The sequence below is a fragment of the Equus przewalskii genome, chromosome 15 (assembly GCF_037783145.1).
Source record: "Equus przewalskii isolate Varuska chromosome 15, EquPr2, whole genome shotgun sequence".
Taxonomy (NCBI): domain Eukaryota; kingdom Metazoa; phylum Chordata; class Mammalia; order Perissodactyla; family Equidae; genus Equus; species Equus przewalskii.
In genome coordinates this window covers 69546144-69573937 of record NC_091845.1, presented here as the reverse complement: position 1 = coordinate 69573937, position 27794 = coordinate 69546144, and the positions used below count along the sequence as shown (strand labels likewise).

The 27794-nt window shown below is 42.2% G+C and overlaps 1 protein-coding gene and 1 long non-coding RNA gene across 4 annotated transcripts in view; both read left to right on the top strand.

Moving 5' to 3' along the window:
* The window catches only part of LOC139076202 (uncharacterized), a 44832-nt gene extending 36300 nt beyond the window's left edge, over positions 1-8532 (top strand). The window contains exon 3 of the long non-coding RNA XR_011527573.1: positions 8420-8532. This is a non-coding gene — a long non-coding RNA (uncharacterized lncRNA). The remainder of the gene's footprint in view (positions 1-8419) is intronic.
* Positions 8533-9361: 829 nt separating this feature from the next.
* The window catches only part of CPNE4 (copine 4), a 480649-nt gene continuing 462216 nt past the window's right edge, over positions 9362-27794 (top strand). The window contains exon 1 of one of the 3 annotated variants that reach the window (XM_070577529.1): positions 9362-11052. In XM_070577529.1, coding sequence (XP_070433630.1) covers positions 11027-11052 — 26 coding nt within the window. In that variant the 5' untranslated portion in view covers positions 9362-11026. Of the gene's footprint in view, positions 11053-26314; positions 27159-27794 lie in introns of those variants that run through there. The other 2 variants (XM_070577528.1, XM_070577531.1) reach the window with 2 other exon arrangements.

Here is a 27794-nt window from a genome sequence, read left to right as displayed (position 1 = left end):
TTCTCTTGTGAGGAAGATTGGCTGTGAGCTAACATCTGTGCCAAGCTTCCTCCAGTTTGTATGTGGGATGCCTCCAAAGCATGGGCAATGAATGGAGCAGGTCCACGCCTGGGATGCAGGTCTGTGAACCCAGACCATGAAAGCAGAGTGCATGGAACTTTAACCAATTGGCCACAGGACTGGCCTTGATTCTAATTTTTTAAAGGGTGTATTGAAAGCTTTGGAGGATGAGGAGTCCTATCCAGAATGATTGTCTGTCCCTTTCATTATTCTCGTTGTGCCTCTTGGGGGATAGGAATAGGCAGGGTGGTGAAATGGTAAAAGGACATGAAACTTTAGGTCAGAAGACCATGAAATGAGGAGACCTTCTCTTCCCCCCTCAGTAACTGTGTGACCTTGGACTCATCCTTTCTGCCTTTGAGCCTCATTTGCCTTATGTGTAAAATTGAAATAAATATGTACATTGAAGGGTGGTTGAGGGGGTCAAATGTGATGGTGGATGTGAAGGCATTTTGAAAACAATAAAGTGCTACAAACAAATGTTCTGATTTGGTATTTTAAATAAAGAAGACTTGCTTGTTCTCTGGGATTTTTTGAGTTATCCTTATTAACCTTGTTCCCACCCCTGATTGGCAGTTCCATAAACATTTAACGTGGGAGGTTAGGCTCTATCAGGCTCTTGGCAGACCATCTGTTAAATGAATCCTGAGATCTGTTCAAAAGACAGCAGAAATTCAAGGGACCAAGGTATACATACACACTTATGCATACACACAGATATGCACACACAAACACGTGAACACAGACATCCCTTCCCCCCAAATCTCAGAGCTATGATTTCTTTAAATCATGTGATGAAAAAAATGTGATTGTTTCTCCCACAGCTATTCGTAATGCCACCTGAGAAAGCAGCTTTGGTGCCTTATGAGCTGGTGCCTGCGTGCTGACTTGGGAGTTCATGGCGACTGTGAAGTCTGAAGGAGGAAGAGAGACAGGACATCCTCAAAGACAGGGTCATCTTTGGACCAGAAATCAGGGTTAGATCTCAAAATGCTAAGGCTCTGTTGTCATCCTGGTGTAGACTTTCTGGGACTGGTTCCTCAGCTTTGTTCCCACCTCTGTGGCTTCATGCTATTATCTCATGTGGATGGTTGAGAACAGAGTGAAGTCCCATCCACCGAGCTCTTGGAATGTTCCATTTAGTTCAATAGAGACAGAAGCCAGAGCAGCAGTATAGACTCAGCATGCTCTCTCTTTTTTTTTTTTGAGGAAGATTAGCCCGAGTTAGCATCTGCTCACAATCCTCCTCTTTTTGCTGAGGAAGACTGGCCCTGAGCTAACATCCGTGCCCATCTTCCTCTACTTCTTATATATGGGACGCCTGCCACAGCATGGCTTGCCAAGCGGTTCCATGTCTGCACCCGGGATCTGAAGTGGAACATGTGCACTTAACTGCTGCGCCACTGGGCTGGCCCCAGCATGCTCTCTTTTGATCAAGGAAATTGGAATCAGGTTACTCTGAGTTACAGGGGCATGGCTGGGACATTTATTAGCTATTCTAGACCTGTGTGATTTAAACCAGGTACGTGTATCTAAGAGCAGCTCCATAATTCTTTGACTTTTCATCGGGCAAATCCTAAGTCTTTGTTCACAATAGGACTTAGAAAAACTAGCTGTTGAATTATGATTGTTCTTCAGCTCTGTTCCCAGATATTTTGGTACAAAGGAACTAGACAGACTTCCCTTCAAATCCCACTAACTCGTTTTGAGATCATGGGCAAGATGGTTAAACTCTTTGTAGTCAGTTTCTTCATTTGTAAAATGTGGATAATGATAACCCTTTGTAGTTTTGTGGAACAAGGGGAGAAAACACACAAATGTTGCCTGACATGGAGCAGGTACCAGTAAATGTTGGTTCTCCTCCCTGTCGCCCTTCCTGCTTCAGGCTCCCCTTGTTGGGTTTTCCCTGGGAAACTCTCTCCATCCACAACTGCTGTTTAGATTTAGATTGTTTAAAACTCATTTGGTTATTTGTCCAATTGTTTTAAGCTAATGGAGATAATAATAGAATCTAATAGTATCTATCTCATGGGTTCATTGTAAAGGATAAGTGATCTCAATAGAATAGCACAGAGCTTCTCAAATAGTAGGTGGACACAAGTTAGCTAAATTTATTATCCTTCTAAGGAGTGAGGCAGAAAGGAAAAGACAATCCTTAATCCCAAATCTACCCCATCCTTAATGTTCCCTTAGTGACATCTCCATGACTGAGTAATCCTGAGTTTGAATCAGGAAGTCCTCAAAATATGTCCCTGTTCCAGTCACCTGACACTACAGAAAATTCTCAAGTCAACCAGAGCCTTGTCCCCATTCTATTCTTCCGGCCTACCTTCATCATTTGGCCTGTCCGAGTTGGATTTGTTGAGACCATTCCAAAAGGGTGGACAGGGAAATGTTCCTGAAAATTCTGTGTAGGACGTTTTCTGTTTTGCTGGGATTGGGGAGTGAGGGTGAAGTGGCAGGATCTGGAAATCCTCCATTTTACAGAGGAAGAAACACTTCCTAATTTTATTCTTTTCTAGTTCTAACTTCAGATCATGATGCAAAGCCAAATACACCTCCCCAGCCCACCTCCAGCAATCTAAGGACAGCACCCGCTTCCAAATTACAGCTTCTGGGTGCCAATTCCTCATCCTCTGCTTTCTTTAGATACTGATGTTGTTGGGACTCAGTTTTTTCTTATCTCAAGAGAATAGAATACATAACAACTGTTAAAGAAAGGCAAAAAAAAAAAAATCCCTACCTAGAAACGCATATTTGTGTCATCAGAAACTTGTAGTTATTTTCGGGTATGTATGGAACTGGTCCATTGGACTACAGAATTTTTTTAAACGCTTCTCTTTCAGGGCATTGCCTAAATCTCAACAAGTAGAGAATGAAAGGATGCCATATTAATTGTGAAACAAATTTCTCTTTAATTTTTTGCATGGCAGGAAGAAAAATTACCATTTTAGAGAGGAGAAAAATTGAATGTAACCAATTTTGCAGTCTGGGGAGGGTTTTGTTTTACATCAGAGGAGGTGGAGCATTAGGAGTCTACCTTGATGGCTTCTTAGAGGGTGAAACTTGACCTCCCTTTCCCCCAGGACATTGTCTGAAAGGAGAGGAGGGTAGACAGGGGGACAGCAGGATGCTCTGTACAATAAACCTAACAAATTGAGGGGAATTTTGAATTTCTAAGGGTCCCGTAGGAAGGGATAGGGTATGTGAGAGGCAAGGAAACTAGGAGAAGGGAAATAGTGAAGGGGAGCGAGAGAGAACCAGAGGCCCCTAAGTTGGCAGGAAGCCTGTGCCTAAGGGAAGAAACACAGACAGCGAGAGACTGTGAGAGGGAAGGTTGCATTTTGGAGCAAAACGTCATGCTTTTTAATTTTGAGATTATGTCTTAAATTATTATAGTCCCCATTTCCATTGCTTCAAATCTTGAGTGATGTTCTGTTGTACAGAGCTGCCCTAGATCAACAGAGCTTTGTGTGGAATGAAAGACTAAGGTGGACTCCCAAGGGGCCGATGATGAGCAGGAAGGACAGAGCAGTTGCAGGAGGAGGGATGCAAAGGGAGGCTGAGGACTCAGCAGAAGCGGGAAGCTGAACCCTAAGATGAGATGACTAAGGGACAGGTGAAGCTCCATGGGAATCCTCAGAAACATTGCAGGGGGCAGCGTGAAGAGGAAGAGTGTCGGTGCTGACTTTCCCCAGAAAGTAGGATCAGTAGTTCTGATTGAAAAGTAAAGGACAAATGATTCCCAGAGGGCTTGAAGATGTGGGTCCCCCAGAGACAGCTGATTTGTGTGCATGTGTTGTATGTGTGTGTGCATGTGGTGGTGGTGGGGATCCTTGGGTGAGACAATTGACAAATGCTCACACCTTTTACCCACACATCACCTCATCCTTGAGAGAGCTATTCTGTACAAGTCATAGGGCTAAAAAAGGAGCCTGAAAACCTTGACGCGTGGTTCTTGTTTTTGACAGTAAACTATCCCACACTGTCACATGGGAGGCAAGCTAGGTGAGCAACACAGATATGTCAGGTTACAGATAAACTCATTTTGTAGACAGACTTAGGGTCCTTTCATAAAAGAGGGTCAATCACATTCTGCTTTTCACCCTACAACTGTGTTATGTATTCCTTTGCAGGGCTGCTGAGTAGACATGTGTTTTTTTGGTACTACAAGAAAAGAAGCCACCTGGTCAAGGTAGGGCGTGGGGGGCTGACATCAGCCTTCACTCATCTTGAGAAGTTGTGGGTCTGTCAGCCAGTGGGGGCCCAGAGCCTTGGAGATCAAAAGCAGGAGCTCAGTGTCATTATTCTTTTTATTTTACTTCTTTTGTGTCGTTTTTGTAATTCTTATTTTAGTGCTCTTTGTACAACATGCCTTCAGGATATTCTTATTGACTGGCCAAACCTTTAAACTCAGTCGTTTTGTCCTCTCTGAGATGGCATTTTTCAATCTCCCAATTTCTAAAAAAAGAGACCATGAAATACTATAGCATGCATCCCCTTGGCAAATTCTTACGGGGTCTTGTGATTTTCTTAAGGGAAGTAAAACCATTATTTCATGGGAGGCTCAGAAAATGGAAATTTCCAATAAGAACTCTTATCATATCTATTGTTTGCACTATGTATCATAGTCAGACTTACTTTAGAATTATATATGTTGCAACTTGATCTTCCCAGCTGGGCGATGAGTCTTGGTGAGAAGGAGCCATACTCTGCCCTCTTAGGCTGGGATAACAACGAGATTGCGTTGTGGTATGATTGGTAGTGGCCGCCCTGAGAAATGAGTTGAAAAAAAATGGTGGCCCTGGGGCCAATTGGGTGATTCAGTGATTAAGTTCACATGCTGTGCTTGGGCAGCCCAGCCTGTGGTTCCTCCATTCAGATTCTGAGTGTGGACCTACGTACTACTTATCCAGCCACGCTGTGGCAGGCGTCCCACATATAAAATAGAGCAGGATGGGCACAGATGTTAGCTTAGGGCCAATCTTCCTCAATTGAAAAGAGGAGGGTTGGTGGTGGATGTTAGCTCAGGGCTAATCTTCCTTAAAAAAAAAAGGTGGGACTGTATTTGAGCTGGCTCAGGAATGGAATTCCATGATCAATTAGTGACGCCTGCTTTGGGTATGAAAGAGTGGGGTATGCTATGTATTATCTGGTCCTGCTTTGGTCCTTTTTATGGCATCAAACAGAATAGGCACTCAATAAGACTTAATTTTGTTTCATAAATTAAAACAAAATGCATAACTACCAAAAGAGCTCTGGAACGATCACACTACCCCATCTTCTCTCTGTGTAGGACAAAGAGGTGTATGCTTATGACCACATAGTTTATTGTTCAAACTGGGACACCCTTAATAGTGAAAGGAATCTGTATTAATAATTATGCTGGCACAGCAGCTGTATACTGAGACTGTCACTGATAAGTGAGACGTATGGGTCACCCTATATGTCTCTCTAAAGTGACCTTGTAGAGTAAATGAATATTTCCTCTAATCCAGGGGTTGGCAAACTATGGCCCAGAGGCTGAATACAGACAGTTATCTGTTCTTAGAAAAAAAGTTTTATTGGAACATAGCTATGCCTGTTTATTTATGTTTTGTGTCTCTAGCTGCTTTTGCTACAACAGAGTTAAGTAGTTGTGACAGAGACTGTATGGCCCACAAAACCAAAAATATTTACTTTCTGCCTCTTTATGGGAAAAGCACCAACCCCTGCTAGTCCACAGGGCTCTTGTTATTGGAAGGGTCTGTACTCAGGCTTCCTGGAGAAGAAAACTAACATATTAGGACCTACTAAGTGCTGAACTCCATGCTAGACACTTCACATATGTGATCTCACTTAATCTGAAGTGACCTTGCAACATGGGCATGATCTCCAATTAATCTAGAACTTTCCATGCCACCAAAGATAGAAGAAGTGAGGTTTCCTAGCCTACAGTTCTCAGAATCTTTTCCTGTGAATGTTCTGTGCAATGCTCTGACAATAACCTATGAGCCATTCATAACTTCTCTCTGTCTCTCACATCCCACACCCAATCTGGCAGTATATCCTATGGGCTCTACCTTCAAATTATATCTAGAATTTGACCACTTCACACCATCTCCAGCACTGCCCACCCCTAGCCCCATCTAAGTTACCATCCAGCCCACGTTATCATCTCTCATCTGGATTATCTCAGATTTCCCTGATTCTGCTCTTGACCCTACAGTCTATTTTCGTTGGAGGATCTAGAGGGATCCTTTTAAAGCCTAAGTCAGTCATGTCGCTCCTCTGCTCTTCTCCAGTTTCTTTTCATCTTATTCAGAGTAAAAGCTAAAATCTTGACAATGGCCTACAAGGCTCATCTTCACTGTCCAATATAGTAGCCACATGTGGCTATTTAAAAATATTAAAATTAAATAAAATTAAGAATTGAGCTTTTCAGTCACACTAGTCCCATTTCAAGTGCTCAGTAGCCATATGTGGCTAGTGGCTACTGTATTGGACAGCACAGATATAGAATATTTTTATTATGACAGAAAGTTCTGTTGAGTGGCTCTGGGGTCTGTTCCTTCATTATCTCTCTGGCTTTGTCTCTCACTACTTTCTCCCTCACTTGCTCCATTCCAGCTACATAGATCTTCTGTTTCTTAAATATCTGCACCTCAGGGCCTTCGAACACATTTTATCCCCTGCCTGGAATGTTCTATCCCTAGATAATGACATGGCTCGATTTCATACAAACTTTAGGTTCTTGTTCAAATAGCACCTTCTCTGACGCCCTGTTTAATCTGCAGCCTCCTAGCATTCCTCCCATCCCTCTCTCCTGCTTTATTCTTCTCTATAGCATTTACTACCACCTGACCTATATATGTATGAGTGTGTGTATATACATCCCACCCCCATTTCCAATCACTAGAACATGACCTTCATGAGGCTAGTTTTTTGTTTTTGTTTTACTTCATGATTTTCTCCAGCTCCTCGATAATAACTGACCTAGTAAGTTCCCATAAGTATTTAATAATGAATGAATGAATGAATGAATGAGTGAATGAATGAATAAATGAGTGAATGGGAATGTCAACAGGCATATGTTTGTTCCTTAGAAGCCTACCTAACTTCATCTACACTCTGCCATATTGTTTTTTCACCCGTAAATCTATTGCTTTGCTCTGTATGACTGTGGTTTTATCTCCAGGAGGCCTGTCTCCACTCCCAGGTGCTAATCTCCAGGAGTCCAGGGTCTGTGTCTTTCGTTCTTCTGCCTCCTCTTCCAGTGCTCAGGGCTATCTCAGTTCAATGCTTATTGACCCACCCATGTCCACCAAACCCAAAACCCTTACATTTCTCTCCTAACCCAAAGTAGCAGAAACATATTCAAGAATTGCCAGTATTCCTTCTTCATTGCTACTTCTAAAAGTTATTTTCCCTCTTGTCTTGAGAAAACTGATATGTACCGGTGGGGTTATATAAACGATGGAGTGTTTTATTATTTTAATTAATCCAATTTCCATATGTACAGAAAAGAAAAATCCAGTAAAAGACAATTTTAATAACCATGTGTAATTACAGCATGCTGGTGGAGGAACATTTGTCTGAAGTTGTGTTTTCATGTTTTTGTTGCTGAAAAAGCTTGAATTTGGGTCAAACAAAGCCATATCTCAGCCGCTATTACTGTGGGACATGATGAGGAGTTTTTTATGCTGGTCTAATGGCACATGTTCTAGAGAATAAAGTCTCACTCAGGCTAGGGTAGCTCAGAAGGGCTAAAAAACCTTAGCCCATATAAGTAAATTCAGAGTACTGGAACGGCGTAGGCTTTGGTTCAAATCCTGAGTTGGACATCTGGGAGCTGTGTGAACCTCTGCATTTCTCTAACCCCTGGGAGAGACACAGAACAGCACAGTGTAGCAAAATGAACTCAGATTTTTTTGGCAGCCAGACCAGTCTTGAACTCTCTGACCCGTGACTTACTGGCTCTGTGAGTCGAGGTAAGTTGTTTGCTTTCTCTGAATTCCGGTTCCTCAGGACGGGATGACTTGTGGAGATCAGAGATGAGGTGTCTGGTACAGAGTGAGCACTCAGTAAAAATGGTGGCTTTATTTGTTCACGGTCTCAGTTCTGCTACTAACTAAATGTGAGACTTTGGACAGGAAACTTCAAATGTGGATTTTGTTTTCTTATCCATAAAATAAAGAATTGGACTGGATTTAGGTCCCTTTGATCCCTAACATTTAATGATTCAGCTGTATTTATACTCTGTAATGCTGTGTCTTCAACTTAGGCTCATATGAGTTTCGTTCATCTTTCTCTGAGTGTTAATGTTATCATCCATGAAAACAATCTGTTGTAAACGAGCTCTCTCTCTTTGCTCCCCCAGGATCTGCTTCTTGATCCCCCAGGCATGGCCCCGAGCCACACGGAGCTCATTTCTAACCTGACAGTGAACGCCTCATTCTTGCTTCCTTCCCCCATGTCATAACACCCTTCAGATAAGCTCACAAATTCAGAACCTTCTTGGCTTTTCATCTCGCTTATTTGGAGTTTACGGGATACTTCTGGGCTGCCTGCTTCTTGGATGACTCAAATGTCCCATTGAGCATTGCTGCTAATATTTACCCATTTGAGTCATGCTTTGCTGACCCATATTCAAGACAGAGCCTAGGGCTCAGCTCAGGCTCCTGCAACATTGCTGCCTGCCGCCACTTGCCAGCTTCCCACTCCATCTGAAAAGGAAGATGAAACACAAGTACAGAGATCTGACATTCAAATTTTGGTTCTTCAAGATTTGCCTGAGGATTAACACCTCTGAGACGTCTTCTTTCAGCTCATGTCTCAGGTCAGGTCCGATGGCCCTTCTCTGTGCTTTCAGTAGTGACCCATGTATGTTTTGATCATGGCTCTTATCATACTATATTGAACTCGTCTATTTTCCCATCTGTGTCCCTCACTAAACTTTCCGCTTTTTGAGTGAGGACCAAAATCTTAGTCAGATATGAATCTACTGTACTTAGCAAAAGATATACAGTAGTTGCTTAATTAATATTGAATGAATAAAATTCCTCTTAAATTTCAAGTTGCAAGACCTTTCTCCCCACTTATTTCTCTTCCAAATTTCTTCCTTTAATGTAAGAGTCTAAAGACAAAGGAGGAGAATAGAGTCATTCTCTATAACTTTTCTTTAGTTGGGTACCATAACGTAACCTTTTCATTTCTAGAGGAATTTATGGATGTTGAAGGACCTCCACCTTCATTGTCTTGCTCCAATTTCTCCACTGTCCTGTGAGAGCACATCTTGAGTATTCTTGTTTGTATCTAACAGGTGTGGAAGCTGAAGCCCAAGGAAATTTGGTTGTACCTAGGCTGTACCTGTGTACTGAAGGTTATACAACTAGTTATGACTGAAAACAGTACTGGGCTCCAGGTCTTCCAATTCCAAACCCAGTATGTATCTTGCTGCTTTGACTTGGAACATCTCCGGATACCATATGAAAAGACTCTGTCGGTGTCGCAATCCAATGTACACATCAGGATAGGTGCGGAGAGGGCTGATGGCCCTCTGAGTTTATTATAACCAGCATTTCAGTATATATGTAGCTTACATCTGTTAAACATACACAGGTGTTCTGGACAATGTGATTAGCGAATGCCAAGAATTCTTAGTGATTTCTCAAGGATCCCTCCCTTGGCCTCTGTTTTGATATTATCATGTTATTGCTGTGCTCGTATATTTTATTTCAGCGCATGCAAGCCCTCCTAGGCAACGGCCCCTTCTGCTCCCGATATTGTGTCTCCATCTGTGCCCCCAGGCGACCGTGCCTGGCTTAGGTTGCCTCCCCCTGGAGGTCTTACCCGTCATTGGTTAACCGGCCTTCTCACCTCCGGGTCACAGTTTGTTGGCAAGCCTTTTCCAGTGATTATTAACCCTTCTGTGTCAGGGACGGCTACACTTTCCACCTCCTTTGGGTCATCAAAGTTGGCAAAGAGGAAAAAACGCTACGAAAATGATGACATTCTTAATATGTCAAAGAAGAGAGTTGGGGGCTACAGGCTGCATTTATGCAGGCCTCCATTTGTAACTTGTCTGGGAAAGCAGACCAGACTTGACTGGGGTATCAAATAAACAGACCCATTAGGAAAAGGCATAGTGAAGCTTCCAGAATCAAACAAAAATAGTAGTAAGGGTCAATGAGTCAGGCTGAGATGATAGACGTACACGCAAGGAAGAAACTCAACTCTTCTTCCTCAGAGTAGAACAGGGAATAAAGACAATTTGGGAACATTGGCTGCCTTGTGAAGTCAGAAAGTCCTGGGCCAGGAGAAAAGTGAGTATAAGACACACTGTATCAGCCTTCAGCAAAACTTGCTACAAGAAGAGTTGGACAGTCTGCTCTCTCAGATATAGCTGTCTCATCCTCCTGCTCCTTGGTGGGAACCAACGCCCAGGTGAGAGCAGCTTGAGGTCTTTCAGGTGAGGAAGATTGCTAGCAGCTGCCTTGGTGATGAACCAGACCAAGGAGAATAGCTGCCGCTCCAGGCAGAGCATGTTCTCTGACACCCTGTTTTCCAGGGAGAGAGAGGGACACAGAATCAAAGACTCAGAAAACATGAGAGTTGGGAAGATCCACAAAACAATAAGAGTGTGTCATGGATATATTGATGATGGGGGTCACACTTATTCCTGATTCACACCTGAGAGGTCAACCTGGAAACCATCTCATGATCAGATTATAAATCCTACTTTTTTTTTTTTTAAGTTGCTCTGATGGGGCATTTGCTTTGCTAATTCTTATTTAATAACCCCAATGGTTTCTCCATTCACTTATTCATTTTTTTCTCTCTCTCCCCCATACACCCTCACAGGGGTTCCAATCCAGTGCTCAGATTCTGTTGCAAACTTCTACCCCTGAGGTTGGACTCACTGCTGTTGGTGCTTCTCTTTGCTCTCATTTCACTGGTGGTGATATCATCTGTGTTTCCTTCACTGATGGGAAGTTATTCTGAAGCTGAGAGGTAATTTGGAAGCTCATAATTGGTAATGTTTTATTTTTACTTTTTCTCATTTACAGCTCTGGAACCATATATAAAGTATTCATTGACCCTGTGGGAGAAAGCTTTTCTTTATTTAATGGCTAAATGTGTCCAATGATATAAAGTAGGAGAGTTTCCACAAACACATAGATACAAAGAACAGATTGGTGGTTACCAGAGAGGAAGGGGGCGGGAGAGGGTGAAAGGTGTAAAGGGGCACGTGTGGATGGTGACAGATGGCAACTGGACTTTTGGTGGTGAACACGATGCAGTCTATACAGAAGTTGAAATATGATGATGTACATGTGAAATTTACATGTTATAGACCAATGTGACATCAATAAAAAAATGAATAAGTCGGAGTGTTGCAAAACATATCAGACAAGGGGAATTAAAATGAGTTGGGGGAATTGGGGTCTCAGGACAGGGAACGAGAAAAGCCACAAAGCATCTTTTGTGAGGCTGAGGTGGATGAGAGTGGGGGTTATAAAATCTCAAAGGACATGGAAAGTCTGAATATGAATTTGTTCACCAAAACCCCTAAGAAATTGGAAAAGCAAATTCTAGGGTCACGAAAGAAAGGCACCTAGTTTATTGTCATTGTTAATGACCTCTCTATTTTGTAAAAATCTTTCATAGGCTCATTCTGAGAGATTCAAAGAATATAAAAAGTACAAATAAGATCATCTCCAAATCTCACTGCCTGGGAAAAAACTATCAACATCAAGTGAACATTATTCTAAACGTCTCCCTCCTCTCGCCTCCCCTCTCCTCCCCTCCACTCCCCTGTCTCTTTCTCTCTCCAGGTATATAAAAAACTAGAAAAGTGGGTGGGTTAGACGGAAATGATGATTATATTAATAGATCGTACCATATATTTCATTTTAAATAAAAATTATTAAATCTCCTTAAATTTAAACTAATGATTTCCCAAGAGAATCTAGTTCCTAAAACTCCTTCTAAGGCAGGGATCTCTGGACCAGCAACACCAGCAATCACCTGAGAACTTGTTAGAAATGCAAATTCTCTGATATCAGCCCACACCCTCTGAGCCAGGAACTCTGTCGGTGGGGCCCAGCAATCTGCATTGTAACGAGCCCTCCAGGGGATTCTGTGCACATTAAACTTTGAGATCCATTTTCTATCAACAAGAAAATAGTTCGCAGAAACGTTGCCAGTAGGAGTCATATATGGTTTTTAACTGTGTTCCATGTTTATACAATACTGATTGTTTTCCTGCTATGAAAAATCAAAAAGCTGCATATTTATATTTTCTCCTATTTTCTTTTCCCTCACCTCCTGATTTCCTTCAGCTGTATTTTATTTTTAAGTTCTCAAGATTCATAATATTTATTCTGCACCGTATTCCTATAATTGTTTAATCTTGATTTTATCTACAAGAATTTAGTCCTTTCAGTTTGTCTATTCTTGAATTCTGTATTTTGATTTAATGCTTTGTTGCTTTGATTTAATTACCTGGGAGTTTTTTTCAAGGCCTCTCAAGTGTTATAATCCTTGACTCTCTCATGGTGAATTTTTTGTTTCCTCTATGCTTGAAAGACATCTTGATTTTGCAAGACAGTCTTGGGTCAGGGTTTCTTGAATTCAGAACTTTGTAGTCATTGGTTATTGACTTTGTTGACGAAAATAATCCATAACCAATCTATAAATGAAAATTTGGGTGAGTTTATTCTGAGCTGAAATCTGAGGACCATGGCCCGAGGCCTTTCTTCCCGAAGGAAGAAAGGGCACCAAAGAAGTGAGGTATACAGAGTGGTTATATACCCCCATATAGGACGTTTCACATATGATTGAAATGTCCCTCCCACAATAGCCACAAGATTGCCCTATTGGCACAGCACTTGATGGACACAGCAGGTAGTGGGTCTGCTATCTCGGAGGAGGGTGTAGCGGGATGCAAGTCTATTGTCTTGAGCTGGGTGGTCACAGGTGAGTGCAGCAATCAGTTTCTAGCCTAAGGAAAGATGCTTAATCTTTAAAGAAATGCCAACATTAAGAGGGGGAGGGAAGTTGCACCTTTATCTCGAGGGCCTTTGCTCTTGCCATAGGGAATATCTAAAGCAGATATACAATGCATGCTCAACAGCCACTGGTCAGGCCCTTTTGGAAAGACAAGGTGGGGGGAATTAGGTTTATACCAAATGGCTTCCTCATATTCTCCAATATATGCTATTGCTTGCCATTTTTATTTGTCAACTTCTTTCATTAAATTTTGCTGTGGAGGTTTTGAAGCCTGACTCTTTTTTTTTTTTGGTCCTCATGACCTACTTTTTGGTCCACTAAAAACCTGAAGAATTCTCTTTTAGCCTTAGAGTTCAGTAACTTAACTATGATTTCAATAATTCTCTCACGATTATTCATTTTTTCTGGAACATTCTGTGTCCTTTCAGTGTGTAGATTGTTTTCCCTTGTTTCAAGGAATGTCTCTTCTACTAGAATTTTTAATACGTTTTCTTTCCCACTGATTGAATTTTCTGTTTCTGGAACAATATTATGCCTTATGTTGGGCCACTGTTGTTTTTTTCTTTCTTTCTGTTTTCTGCATCTATTATCTTTTTTCTTATTGTTTTAGGCTGTTGGTTTTTTTCCCTCTACATTCACGGTCATTAAGTCTCCCTTATACGTTAGTAATTGTTTCCAGCTGTGTCTATTATATTCCTTCCATAATGGGTTGTTTCGGTCTTTGGCTTGTTTCTTTTTCTTTGCAATTTCAATTTTCATTGCATCCTGTTGTTTTATTATCTTTGGTTTGTGGCCTTATTTTATTGACTTCATTTTCTATAGGAGCCCATAGAAAAGTTATGTCATGAAGTGCTGTCGGAGAACTTTCTTCCATGTTAGGTTTTTGGACAGTTTTTGGCATAGTCTCTCTTTCTGCTCCTGTTCCTAGCCCTGCTCTTGCTCTTTCATGGAACTGTGGTAAGTTTTCTTAATGCCACACCATTTCTTTTCCTCTTCAGTACTTGATGTGGACAATTCTACCCAGAGTTTACATTTGTTCTAATAATGTGGACCTCTTCTCCTCGACTCCGTTCTCACTCTGTGAGTGACTTAGGTGTCTTCTTCCTCTGAGCTACATTGAGGTGTGCATCTTGTGAGTTCTTCTCATGTTTAAAAACAGCCTGGAGCAATGAGAGGGATTTTGGAGAGGCCAGCTTGGGTTGTGTGTGACCTTTGGAGGACCTGGGACTTCTCTTTCTTCTGAAGCTTTGTCAAACGTCGTGTATCAGGACTCACTCCACCTGGTTGGAGCTGTTTTGTATTCTTGTGGAGGGGAGAGAGGATGGGGATAGCATCTTTCTTTGGATCTGTCCTCCAAGTCAGTTTGTACCATCCTTACATCAGAGAAGTCATCCTGGTTGTTTCGTATCCCCATTTCCACTCACCTGTCTTTCCCCAAAGGCTATTTCTATTCCTGCCAGTAGAAGAAGAAAAACAAACAGCATCCGGAGATGTGGCTCCTCATTCAGAATTCCAAGCCAAGATGTGAGTCTGGAGTTCTCAGTGCCCCCGCCCCTGACACCCTGAGAGCACTGTTTTTTTTTTCGTCTTGCTCTACTAAGTCCCTGTTATTGGTGGAGATGGTTAGATCTGGGTAATTCTAACCATCTTGCCTTCCTTCTTCTTGTTTTTCTCAGTTGGGGGATGCCCTAGTGGAGTGCTAGGAATTCCTCTGATGCTGGCAGTTCCTGCAGCGATAGGCACTGAGGTTGAGAGAGTTTTTACAACCTCCCCCAAACTCCTCACTGTGCCAACTTGGGGGCTGTTAGTGATTACTCTCAGGTTCGTTGATTCATTTTCTTTACCCAACAGTGATTCTGCTAAGCTGCGCCAGGATCTTCTTTTCTTCCACTGCCCTAGCTCAGCTGCCGTTTTTATAGTTCATAGCATAATGTTGGCTGTAGTGGTTCTCTTCACTTTTTAAATCATGTGTTGTTGTTGTTGGTGGTGGTGGTGGTGCTGTTGTTTATTGGGGGGAGGGAGATTCTATAACCTGCTGTCTTTACCTGCCCGAGCACTTTTCTTGTTATGAATTATTAAGTTTTTATTAAATTTAGAGGTGCTCCTAGCTGGCTGTTTGCAGCAACAGGGCTGGCTTCCTGATATGTTGATAAGTCTGGGGTTGGAGAAAGTAAGGGAGGTTAACACTAAAGTGCTTGCCTCAGTCCCCTGTGGGCTTGCCCAGATGCTGCGAAATACTCTTACTGACAGTTCCACCAGGAAAAGCTTTCTCTGCCTTTGGAGAATATCCACAGGAAACAAAGTAAAAATGCCTTGAAATCAAATGGCAAAGTGGAAAATGTATGAGCTTCGGAGCCAAACAGGCCTAGGTTAAATTCGGTCTCTACCACCCCCACGTATGATGTTGGCCACATTCTTTAACTGCCTTATGCTTCAGACTCTTCATCTGTAAATGGGAATAATCTCCCTTGTTGTGTAGATTTATGGGGAAGATTCAATGAGACAGCATATGCAAAGCGTTGGGTCTACCACTCGACACTGCTCAGGTGTTCCGAAATAGTTCCTGCTTCTCCTCATCCGCTATCTCCCGTCCCCCATCCTCCTCTCTGATCTGCAGCCTAGGCCATCTGATCTGAGCGAGTAGGGTAAAGACCACTTTGCTCAATGAGGAAATGAGTCTGAGAACCTGACATATATTGTACTTTTCACAGATGCTTTTCTTATCTTATATCATGATCCCCTTTAACATAGAGCATGAGGTAAGATCAAGTGGTGGGCAGGTGGTAAAGTGTTTGCTTTCTGATCTATCCCTGAATAATGGGTTATGCTTTCCTTTAAAATTCCATTTGTGTAAAATCCAGGAAATCATAAAAAATGATTATATACTAAACTAATTGTTCTCCCAGAGAGGGCTCTGGACAAGGCCCCAGCAATGATTAATACATGTTAATAAAATATAGATACAGACGCCAAGGTACTTGATTTTAGATGATTTGCAGTAGTAATCCCTTCTGCTCACCCCCAGTCACTGGGGAAGAAAAGGGAATCTCAGGCAGAGAACTGGACTGACTGAGGAGGCCCTGGCAAGGAGGGCAGGGGTGGGACTTGATTAGAACCTCATACAGCTACTCTATTTGTCTGCCCTCTAGAGAAGTGAGCCTGATGGGCTCTGGCCGTGATTGCCTCTGCTGAGTGACAGGGATAGTTTGAAAGGCTCGAAGACGGGTGGATGAGCTTTATAAATTTCTCTTTCAGTTAATAATTCTGGCAACAATGTAGTGCTTAATTTAGGCTTCCCTGAAAGTTGACCCTGAGACAAGGATTTTGGTGTTAGTAGTTTATTTGGGAGGTTATTCCAGGAAGCAGAAGTCAGGGGACAGGGCTGTAAACAGGGAAGTTCAGAAAGCCCATAAAGATGCGTTTATGAGTGGGTTACCACTGTGGGCAACGGGAGTTCAGTCTCATTGAGGACCTTCTGAGAGACTAGGTATAACATGCCGTGGAGTCGTCCCAGGAAAGGATGAGGAAGTTGGGATATTTATCTACCAGTTTCCATCCCTCTTGGGTTGAGGGTCACTCTTAGAGGCATTGACATGCTTGTTCTAGCCTGTCCCATGCCAGTGGGCAAAGAATGCCCCCAGACACAAATGCAGGCAGCCATCTATGTGAATGCCAACTGTCTACAGGAGATGTCAGATTTGGGCAGAGGAGGCCTGGTGAGAGGTGAGGAGGGGGGAGGGTACTAACAGCCTCTGTTACAGTAAGGAAACCCCTAGTAAAATGGTGCCACGCATTTGAACTGTTCAGTTCTTTTGGATCCACACTAAATGAACCCAAGTCATATGAATTTTTGTCTTATGAACATCTCTGGAATCGTCCAGGTCTTCCATCCTCACTGTCACCACGTGGGTTTAGGTCACCATCTTTCACTCAGATCACTCCCGTCATCCTAAATAGTCTCCTTGCCTCCTGTCTCACTCACCTTGAATCAATTCTCCATCCAGCTGCTGAGAGGAACTTTCTAAGCTGGAAACAAAATCATCTCCGTTCTCCTTTTAAAAATTTTCAATGACTTCTTAAGGTCCACTCTTTAATGGCATTATAAGATCTTCCATGATCTGCCTCCTACCAGCCTCTTCAGCTCTTCCCCTCTCATGATTGTTATTGGACTACGTGTCTCTGAATCAACCAATCTCCCTTTTCTATCTCCAGTCCCACCCCAACCTCCCCCCTGCCTGTATCTTCCACTTCTCTTCCCAACCACTTTTACCTCTGGACTTTTATGCTCATAATCCTGTCCCTGCCTTCTCCTCCTCCCTAAATCCCATTTTCCTAGCCAACTTGTACTGACTCTTCAAGTCTGAACCTAAGTGTTATTTCCCAGCCTAAGCTGCCATAGAACTCTGCCACATCTCTATCATAACCTCACTATGCTTTTTTAGAGTTATCTGTTTCATGCCTATCACCCCATTAAAATATCAATCTATTTTTTCCCCTTATATCTCCAGTGACCAGCAGAGTACCTGGCACATGGCAGGTGCTCAGTAAATAGTTATTGAGTGAATGAATGAGTAATGGTCAACATTTGCTTTTGAGTCTGTGCTTCTATATTCCCTGAAGAAAGTATTCAGGAAGAAGAAAGAGATAGCAAATAAAGCAACTCGCTACTTGTGGCTGCTCTAAGAAGGGGCTGTGAAATGTACTATCTGTGTGATCTGGTCCTTGTTTTTTTATGGATGGGAAATTATTTGCCAAATAAAGATGCGTCTTGAAGTCCAGTTGATTTGATATCTATAAAAAGCAAAGATATGATGATGTGTTGAATCACTTTCTACAAATTTGGTGGCCTGAACCACCCCCTTAAATGTCTTGACTGACATCTTTCTTTCTCCTACCTGTGCTGATTTTAATTGTAAAACTGGTTAATATTGGTAGGCAAGGCATTGACTAGTAGAATCTCTGACATGCTCCAGCCAGAAAGGATGTTTGGTGGTCAGTGTAGAAAGAATCATATTTCTGCTCGAGGCAGAGACTTGTTTTCAGTTTAAGCCTAATCTGAAAGCCACTCTTTTTGTCCCCAAAGAGCAGAATGTCAAATGCTTTTCCACTGATGCAGAATAGGTGAAACATGAGGGCTTTCAGTGAGAGGAATAAAGAATGGAAAATAAGAACAAAGAGAGAAAAGCCATTCCCAAGACAGGGGGCAACCAGCAGCTGGAGTTAGCAGAAGGCATTTGAAGGACTGCTCTTAGAAATAGTTGATGAGGGCTCTGCCTTTAAAATTTTAACTTTGAGTGATTGTTCATCAAGAGGCTGACAGGTTTCTGCCGGTCATGTTAAAACAGCCCTGCTCTGAAGACTGTTCCCTCACAGAATGATGTCGAGAAGAGGCGCATCAGAACTGGTGTAATGTAAAAAGGTTGCATATCCAGAAATGGTCACGTACAGAACATATGTTCTGTAAATTATTGTGAATTCATTTACAGAAAACTATGTGGTGACAAATGCAGAGTCATTATTAGCTATATAGCCAGTGCCCATGACTCTCGTCTTAATGGTATCCCAATTTTCATCGAATTGGCCACTACTTCCCCACACAACCCACTTATTTGGGGAGGCAAAAGCTTAAGCCATCAGCATATTACATTGTCCTGGCCCTGGCATTGACTCTTTGCTGGCCATTTGGCTTAAGTGATCAAATCAGAGCAAACCTTGGAACTTGTGCTTGGGATTTCTGGACAAAAGTGTTTTCTCTCATCTTCTGGATGTGCGAATGTGTAGTCTGAGCAGTTGCTTCTGTCTCACAATCTGGACAAAAGTGTTTTCTCTCATCCTCTAGACCTGTGAATGCGTAGTCTGAGCAGCTGCAACTATCTCACAATCTGACAGCCACAGTTACTGGATAAAACCACCTGATTATTATCCTGCCTCTCGACTCTTCCAAATAGATGAGCCAATCAATTCCTCATTGTTTAAGCTAGTTTGAGCTCATTTTTCTGTTACTTATTACCAACAATATTCCAACTTTGCTCTCTTGTATATTGAGTGTTAAAGATTATGAAAATTCTTTTGAGGGTAAAGCACACATGAAGAAGAATAACAGCGTATGATTCATTCAATAAATATTTATTGAGAGTCTACTACGTACAAAGCTCCATTCTAGCCTTGAATATATGATGGCAAATGAAATAGACAGGGATACAGATAATTAAACCAGTGACTACGATACAGAGTGGTAAATACTATAGTAAGGTAAGTACAGGCTGCTTGTGGGCACATAAGACCATATTGCCTTGTTTAGGAAATTCAGGGCAGGCTTCTCAGCAGGAGGGAAATTTATTTTAAGACTTGAAAATCAGCCAGGGCATGTGTGTGTGTGTGTGTGTGTGTCCATGTGTGTGCATGCACACCACATCAAGGGGATTCCCAGCAGAGGAAACAGCATGTGGGAAGGCTCGGAAACAGGAGCTGAAGGAGCCGAAAGAAATTCAGTCTGTCTAAAGCAGAGATGTCTGTAGCTGGAGAAGGTCAGAGTGGAAGAGCAAGCAAAGAAAGTAGAAAGGACTGGATCATGCAGGACCTACCAGGCCATGTTAAGGAGTTCAGGCCATCCTGGGAGCAATAGGAAGGTATTGAAGGGTATTAAGCACAGGAATGACGTGATGTAATTCACCATCTTCTTGATCCAAAGAAAGACAATCTTGAAGTAATGAACTAGAGGAGTGACAAATTCAAGACCAGAAAAAGAAGTTATCAAAAGTCTAAGAGTTAGGGGAATGGGGCTATTAGGGATTAATTAAACTGCTATTATAAGGTTTTGACAGAGAAAGAGAGTGAGGACAAGAGATAAAAGGGAAAACATTTGGAAAGAGATGTGGCGCAAGGGAGGGATGGAAGAGCAGGGCAAAGCCCCACAGGAAGGGAGAAAAGGAGCGCTGAGTGGTTGTCCCTAGAGTGACCTTGCTTTTAAGGTAGAAACAAATCAGTTTGTCAAAAGCAAGTGAGTTGTCATTGTGAGGCAATTACAGATTTATACCAAGATGAATGCATTTGACTTAGACCATGTTACAGAAGTTTAAAAATAGCTTTCTCTTACCTAGCTCATTCTCCGCATTGACTAGATCATTCTTTACAAACATATACATGTGCACACACATTGCATGCTATCCGGAAGACAGCTGGGGAAGTGACTCTAGTTTTATCACATTTAAATAGCGGTGACATTTGGTTGTATTGGTTTTTCTTCTTGTTTCCATTCTCTGGGCAGGGGTTGAAGTGCAAGGTGTAGAGACTTTAGATTTATTTAGTCCTTGGATTGAATCCTGACCATCCCCACTTACGAGTTGTGTATCCTTTGGGGAAATTGCTTAATCTCTCTATACCTCAATTTTCTTACATCTTAAGAAGAAATAAGACTATCAACTCACAATTGATGTATAACAAACTACCTGCCAAACTCAGTGGTTTAAAATAACAAGCTTTCATTAGCTCACACTTCTGTCCAGGCTCAGCTGTTTTTGGCATGGCTCATTCATGTGTTTATGGCCAGTTGGGCGATGGCTGGGGGCTGGTTTGCTGATCTTGCCTGGGCTGTCTCACTTGTCTAGGCTACAGCTGCAGTGGTTCATCTCTGGCCCATCTCTCACTCATCCTCCAACAAGATAGCTTGGACTTCTTCTCATGGTGGCTGGGTCGAAATGCGCCAGACCTCTTAAAAATCTAGGCTCAGATCTGGCACAACATCACTTCTGCTGCTTTCTGTTGGCAAAAGCAAGTCACTAGACCAGCCCAGATTCAAGATGGTGGAGAAACAGACTCTGTTACTTCAAGGGAAGAGCTGCAGAGGCACATGGCCAGGGGTTTGGATACAGGGAGGGAAAGAATAGTGATCATTTCTGGAAGCACCTGCCCTGTTGGGAGAAATTGATGAGAACACACCTGAAGGGGCCTAGTACAGTGCCTGGTACCCAGGTGCTCAATACCTGTTAATGCCTCCCTTCCTATAAATACCAACAGCAAGATCAGACACGACGTAGATCACCCAGTGCACACTGCTATAGGAGGAGGTGATAGAAACAGAACAGATAAACTTTTACTACACACCTCAGCATTCCTGAAGCCTTTCCCAACAGGCAAGTGTTTTTTAAAAAGATTTTCAAAGGAGCAAAATTACAGGCCTTGCTTTTAGAAAAAGTAGGCAATGCAGTCTCTCTCTTGCTCTTCTTTCTTTTTTCCCCAAGAATACCCTCCGGATGACAGGACTGCACCTTCTCTTCTCTGGAGGAACAATGTGTTATTTTGGTCTGCCTTGATCACCCGTGATTCACTTTAAAGGCAGTGCTGCTGGAAAAACGCAGAAAGCAGAGTTGCAATCAGAAAAATGACTATGTAAAAATGGCATCCTCTGACTTTCTGTCCTTGCTCCCCAGGAGTTTTTTTTGATCACTTCTTCTTAATTCCTTTGCCAGTTGAGGACCAGCCAGGCTGGGAAAGGTAGGCTGGGTCCAAATGTTCTGACAGTTCTCATCATATTCTGTCTGGGTTCTGCCAGGAGTTAACCGGGGAATGGTTTCCTGTGGAATTTGCCAAAGAGACATTTGACTTAAAGATGCCAAGCCGATAAAGTAAGGTTTTTACTTACAAAGTGGGCAAAAATAATGGCTTAAGTTAAACTACCATCCGGGTAATTTCACAAAATGTATCAAAACTCTGAAAAATCATGCATAGCCTTCACCCCAACTGGTCTAACTTTATCCTAAGGAAACAAGTGGAAAAGTTGCATGTTTTTAAAAAATAAACTTTTCATTTGGGATTTTAGATTTTTGGAAAAGTTGTAAAGATAGTATTTCCAAATACTTCTTGCCCATTTTCCCTTAGTTTTAACTGATTATATTAGTATGGCGCATTTATCATAACTAGGAAGCCCATGTTGGTACATTACTATTAAGTAAACTCCAGACATTATTTGCATTTCACCAGTTTTTCTATTAATATCCTCTTTCTGTCCCAGGATCCAATCTAGGGTACCACATTGCATTTATTGTCTTGTCTCAATATTCTCTGATCTGTGAAAGTTTCTCAGTCTTATTTTTTTTTATGATGTTGACAGTTTTGAGGAGTTCTGCTGAGGTATTTTATAGAATGTCCCTCAATTTGTGTTTGTTTGATGTTTTTCTCATGACTAGACTGGGGTTAAGCATTTTTGGAAAGAATACCACAGAGATGCCCTTCGTGGTATTCTTGTCACATTACATCAGGGGCATATGATATAAAAGCATGCTCATGGACGCATTGGGTGCAATAGTGAGAAACTGGAAACAAGTGCTTGAAAACAGGGAATTAATTTAGCTATTTTGTTACATTCCTATATGGGGATATTTCCTAGCCATTATAAATTATGACGTACGTTGATATTTGTAGATATAGAAAGGCAAGTCACAAAGCAGGATGTGTAGTTAAGATTTCATTTAATAATTAAAAATATCCTTGTGTATGCGTAGCTTAAAAACTCTGCACGCTGCCGCACAACAACCCTATAAGAAAACTCTTTTGTCCTGGAACCTGCCCCTGAGGGCCCTGGGCCTGCCTGGCCCAGCTGTGTTAGAACAGTGTATCTTCCTCCCATAGGGGCCAGTGTCCGCTGCCATCCAGAGGCCAGCCCTGTGACCCAGGAAGCAGGCTGCCTTCCTGGGGAAACCTGCACACATCAGAAAGACATCTCCCCTCAGAAGGAGCGGTTTTTCAAAAGCGTGATCTGCACAATGGGGCTAATGACATCTCCTAGATTTATTGCAAAGAGTAAATAAGATCACATAACCAGATAACATATTTGAAAGTATTTGACCCAAAAGGTAACCATAAATGCTGTTCAAACCTGAAGAATCATCATGAAAATAGAAGCCATGCGAGGAGTGAGTCATATGGGGGAGGGGATTCCACTGAGGCAAATTCTGTTGCTCCCTTAAATCTCTTTGTGGACTTAGCGACTCACTCTTCCAGAAAGAACCATCTGCATGTTCACTGCCTGAGCTCACAGCCCAGAAGCCTTCCTTCCCACTGATGTCAATGGGAGCTGATCTTGTCTTCAGTCTATGAGATGAAGTAAATTCCCAACCATGGGACTCCTGCGGATTATCACTCTGGGGTTCATTCTCTGTTCTGTGCCTTGCATGGACGATACTATCCTGAAGAATGAGGACAATATTTTGTCAACTCCAGTACCTAGGATGGTGTTTGGCACAGACCAGATGCTCAAAATGTGCTTAATTAATGAAACTAACAAGACAAGTCTTCTGTACTATTGAAGCCTCCTCATATCCTTTTCATTCTTCCTTCCTCTTTTCCCCTTTTAGGAGTTTGGTGTGGTGTAACTGCCTCATACTCTCTTATCCAAACTCTTAAAACTGACCATTAAGAACCTGAAGAAATTTCCCACCTCTGGGCTTGTGTGCTTGCTGTTCTGCCCTTCCTGGAATGCGCTTCTCCCTGGTCTCGACATGCTGGCTCATTCTTATCTTTTAGTTCTCAGCTCAAATGCTTTCTCCTGAGACAGGTCTTTTTTACAATCCTGTCTCAAGAGGTATTTCCCAGTTACTCTCTCTGGCATCACTCTTTTAATTTCTTTCACAAGGCTTATTATAATCTGTAGTTATTCTTTCATTTTCTTTCTCTCTCTCATTCTCCCCTCTCGTTGACTTCCAAGATCTTTGTCTCTCTTTCTTTGTTCATTTTCTGTCTCCCCATCTTGACTGACAACTCCATGAGGGCAGAGAACTCACCTCTCTGGTCCATCATTCTCTCCCTAACCCCATAATAGCATTCAATAAGTATCTATTGAATGAATTTGGTGAAAAGGCACCTAAGTCCAGCACGTTCCCTCACCAATCCCTCCTCAGTTTAACACTAACATCTGATCACTATACTGCTTGCTCAAAATTCTTCGGTCTTCCCTTGACCTCCAACTGATGTCTCTAAATGTTTAGAATTGACAGAACATATCTCAAAACACATTTCTTGGGTTGCCCTTGGCTCATAGGTACTTTCATTTTACCAAATAAGGATGTTTTAAAATGACAAAACCTCACAAGAAATGCAAAAGAATGCAGTGACTAATATTTACATGAAAAAACGAAGGAAGAGGTAATCTCAAAAAAATTAATGTAGTTGTATAAAAAACTCCTTGTTTTTCTCATTTTCTCATTTCACCATGGATTAAGGAAAATTCTGGATCCTTCCTCAGCGCTTGGGATTAAGCGACTCATGGAATAAGATCAAATCTCCTTAAGGAATTCTTACAAGGCCCTTTTATATCTTCATACTTTTGCCCCTGCCCGCTTGTTTGCTTTAGTCCTTGCTCCTCTCTCCCCTTTTTCACCCAAGATATAGTGGATTACTCAGTTACTTGGAGTTTCTTGATCAGGCCAAACCTGCTGTCGACTTGGAGCCTTTGTCTATGTCGTTTCCTTGTTTGGAAAGCCTTTCGCTCTAACCTGCCTGGTAAATTTCTACAGCTTATGAAATGAAGATAAGTGTCATCAGTCTTTCTATTGTAGAATCAAGCCTGTGAAAAAAATGGTACAGAGGATGGAATGAGAGCCTTGAAATAAGCAAGTATGGACCAGAATCTGATGACACTCACACACCAGGGGAAGTTCATTAGGCACTTGTGGCAAGAGCCAAGCAGACCTGGATTTGAAACTCATCTTATAACTAACTAGCTAAGGAGATTTTGATAAGATATTTAATCTCTCTCATCCGCAGTTTGCTATCTGCAATAAAAAGAGAGGTATGAATATTTACTTTATAGGATTGCCATGAGACTTAAATTTGAGAATATTGCTAAATCATTCAGCTAAGTTTCTATCACATAGAATAGGCTCAAATATTATTTTCCTTTTCTTTGCATACCCACCAACCTCTTCTCCAGGAAAATGCAAAGCTGCTCTTCAGCCAACCTATAAAAAAGGGGCTAATTATTTTGGGTAACCATTAATGCCCCATTTCCCCACTTTTGGCTCATTTGGCATATTGAAATGAAAGATTATTAATCTCTTTGTGGGTACATAATAAATTGCTTTGTTTCTTTTAGCCAGGATCTTGTCCTCAACTCTGTCCAAAGTAAAGAAAACTGGAAAGAAACTTGTTTATCCAAAGCCATTAATAGAAAATTGTCCAGGTAACTTTCTGAGGGTATATCAGTTAGAAATGTTTGGGTGTTAGTAATAAAAAGCTGAAAATAGCAGCTTGAATCAACCAATAGTTTAATTTTTTTGTAATACAATTGGTGATAACGTGGTTGCCTTCATGCTATCTTTCAGCTTATCTTGCCCTGCCAAATGCTTGCTGCTTCATAGTCATATGATGGCTGACCCACCTTCTCCTTCAGGTAGAAAGAAAGGAGGAGATAAGGGGATAAAAATACAAGCCAGCTGAGTCAGTCTCTCCCTCTCTCTTAAGACTATCATGGAAACTGCCCTATAACTTCCACTGACATCTCAATGGCTAGACCAGCATGTACAGCAGAACCTTCTGCGATGATGGAACCATTCTGTATCTGAACTATCCAAGACGTAGCTGCTAGCCACTTGGGACTATTAGCATTTAAAATGTGGCTAGAGTGACTGAGGACGTGAATTTTTAATTTTACTTAATTTTAAGAAATTTGAATTTAAGTAGCTACATATGTCTAGCGGCTACCCTGTTAGTGCAGGGCGAGACCTTTGTCACGTGACTACCCCGTCTGCAAGGCTGGGAAATGCGGCTTTTGGGCTGAGCACATTGCTACCTCCCACAAAATTATTTTTTTCCAGTAAGGAAAAACAAACAATCAAAAATGATTCTCAGTTAGGCAAATTGCAGTCTCTGCAACAAAGTGATAGCTGCATGCTCCCATTCCCTGAACCCAAAGGAATGGAGTCTCAGTGAGTTTATCACAAACATGAGGAATGGTGTGGCTGGGCAGACATTCTGTGGCTGAAAAGCAGAATCCCAGAGCTGGAGTTTCATTCAGTTACCTTCTTTTCATAATGAGGAAATTGAGGCTTAGAGGGGTGACCGGGAGGCCTAATTAAGAGATCACTGGGTTAATCTGCTCTGAAATAAGAGCTCTGAGTTAGTGCCCTTTAACACATCACTCCTGGTACAACGTGAAATCTCAGACAGAAGATGCTCTCCGCCTATGGTTTTTAAAATGCAATGAAGAAAAGCTAGAGGGATTTTGATGCCACCTCTTGGTAGACAAGAGTATAAGGCATCCCTTTTCAGTAAAGCCTCTCACTGATGGATGCGAGAGGCACCAGAGGTCATATGGGGTCCCCATATAGCAGAATGACAGCCAGTGGAAGAGGTGATTCCTGCATCAGCTTGGAACATGTGTCTATCAATTCCCTCTTGACTCGTAGCATCTTAGAAGGGCTTTCTTAAAGCGTTCCTCTCTGCTTTCCAGTAATACAACCCATCTCGGGCATATACAGAAACACCAGAGGAAGACATATCAGTCAATTCTCAAAATCACATGGACCCCCTCCCCGTTTCTGAACTATATAACCCTGGGGGGAAAATTCAAGGTTCTTATTTGATCCAAAGCCTCAAAAATAAATCCTGTTATTTGCAGCAGTCCCCTTGACGAGTTGAGTATGTAACCATCCTACAGACTCAAAGAGAGGAAAAAAAAGGAAACAGAAATTCAATTTCAAAGCAAAATGCTCACCCTGACTCATTCAGGGAAGGATCCAAGGTATGTAATGCAGGGCACTGACTCTCTGCTTGTTTCTCCCCTTCATCATCTGCTACCCTTAAAAAATGGTATCAACGGCGTTGGGAAGAATTCACATTTCTTCCCTTTTGTTCCCTGGCTCCATTCCAGAATTTCACTTGTCACACTGATGGGTGGGGCCCCTTTCATATTGGCATAGGACACTGAACGGATGCCTCCCCTTATGTTATCAAATGGATATCCGGTGAGTGAATCTACCCAGAACTGGAGGCTCCTTCTCGGCTTGGGAACGCCAGTGGCACCGTGACTCTGTGGCTTGGCTTTAGATAATTTTGACTATGGCTGGAGAACCCAGCAGCTCAGAATCCGTGAAAAGGAGAGTTGGAAGGAGGTGAGTGATACAGATGAGGGGATTTTGATTTTGCAGTGGTTGAAGGGAGCCTGGCTGGTGGGCAACTTGCTGTGGGGGTAGTGGTTGCGACAATGGTTCATTAGCTGCTTGTATATCTTCATTTGTAGAGATGAGCTGTTGATTTCATATGAGAGGTGGGAGTAAATTCTGCTTTTGTGCCCTGCAAAGAGCCTCCTTGAATTTACCTTCCGTGTCATGCCTTGGGGAAAAAAATCCAAGTTTCTGGCAAAAAGCTGCACGTGTGTTCTGCACACTGGCTTGCAGGCGACGGTTTGTTTCTAATTAGGGAGCTGAAGCCTGCTGGCAGGGGAAACCGTATTTGTCACAAGTTGTGGTGTAGCGTTTAGTTTGTGTTTCTGTGCTTTTAACATGGGGGCCAAAGAGGATTGTACTGGATTCTTCCCTGGGGGCTCTGACTCTATTCCTTCTGCTCTAGGGTTCACGTGTCCAGCCATTCTTAGATGTCCCTTTAGAGCCTGCTTCAATGAACACTCCCTGTTCTCCCATTAACTAGTTGTGTTCCCTGGTCTGGTCATTCTGACCACCCCAACCCCGGGTTTTTTGTAGATATAATAAAACCTAGTTGGGCAGGTTGTTGAGAAAAGTAAAGGCGAT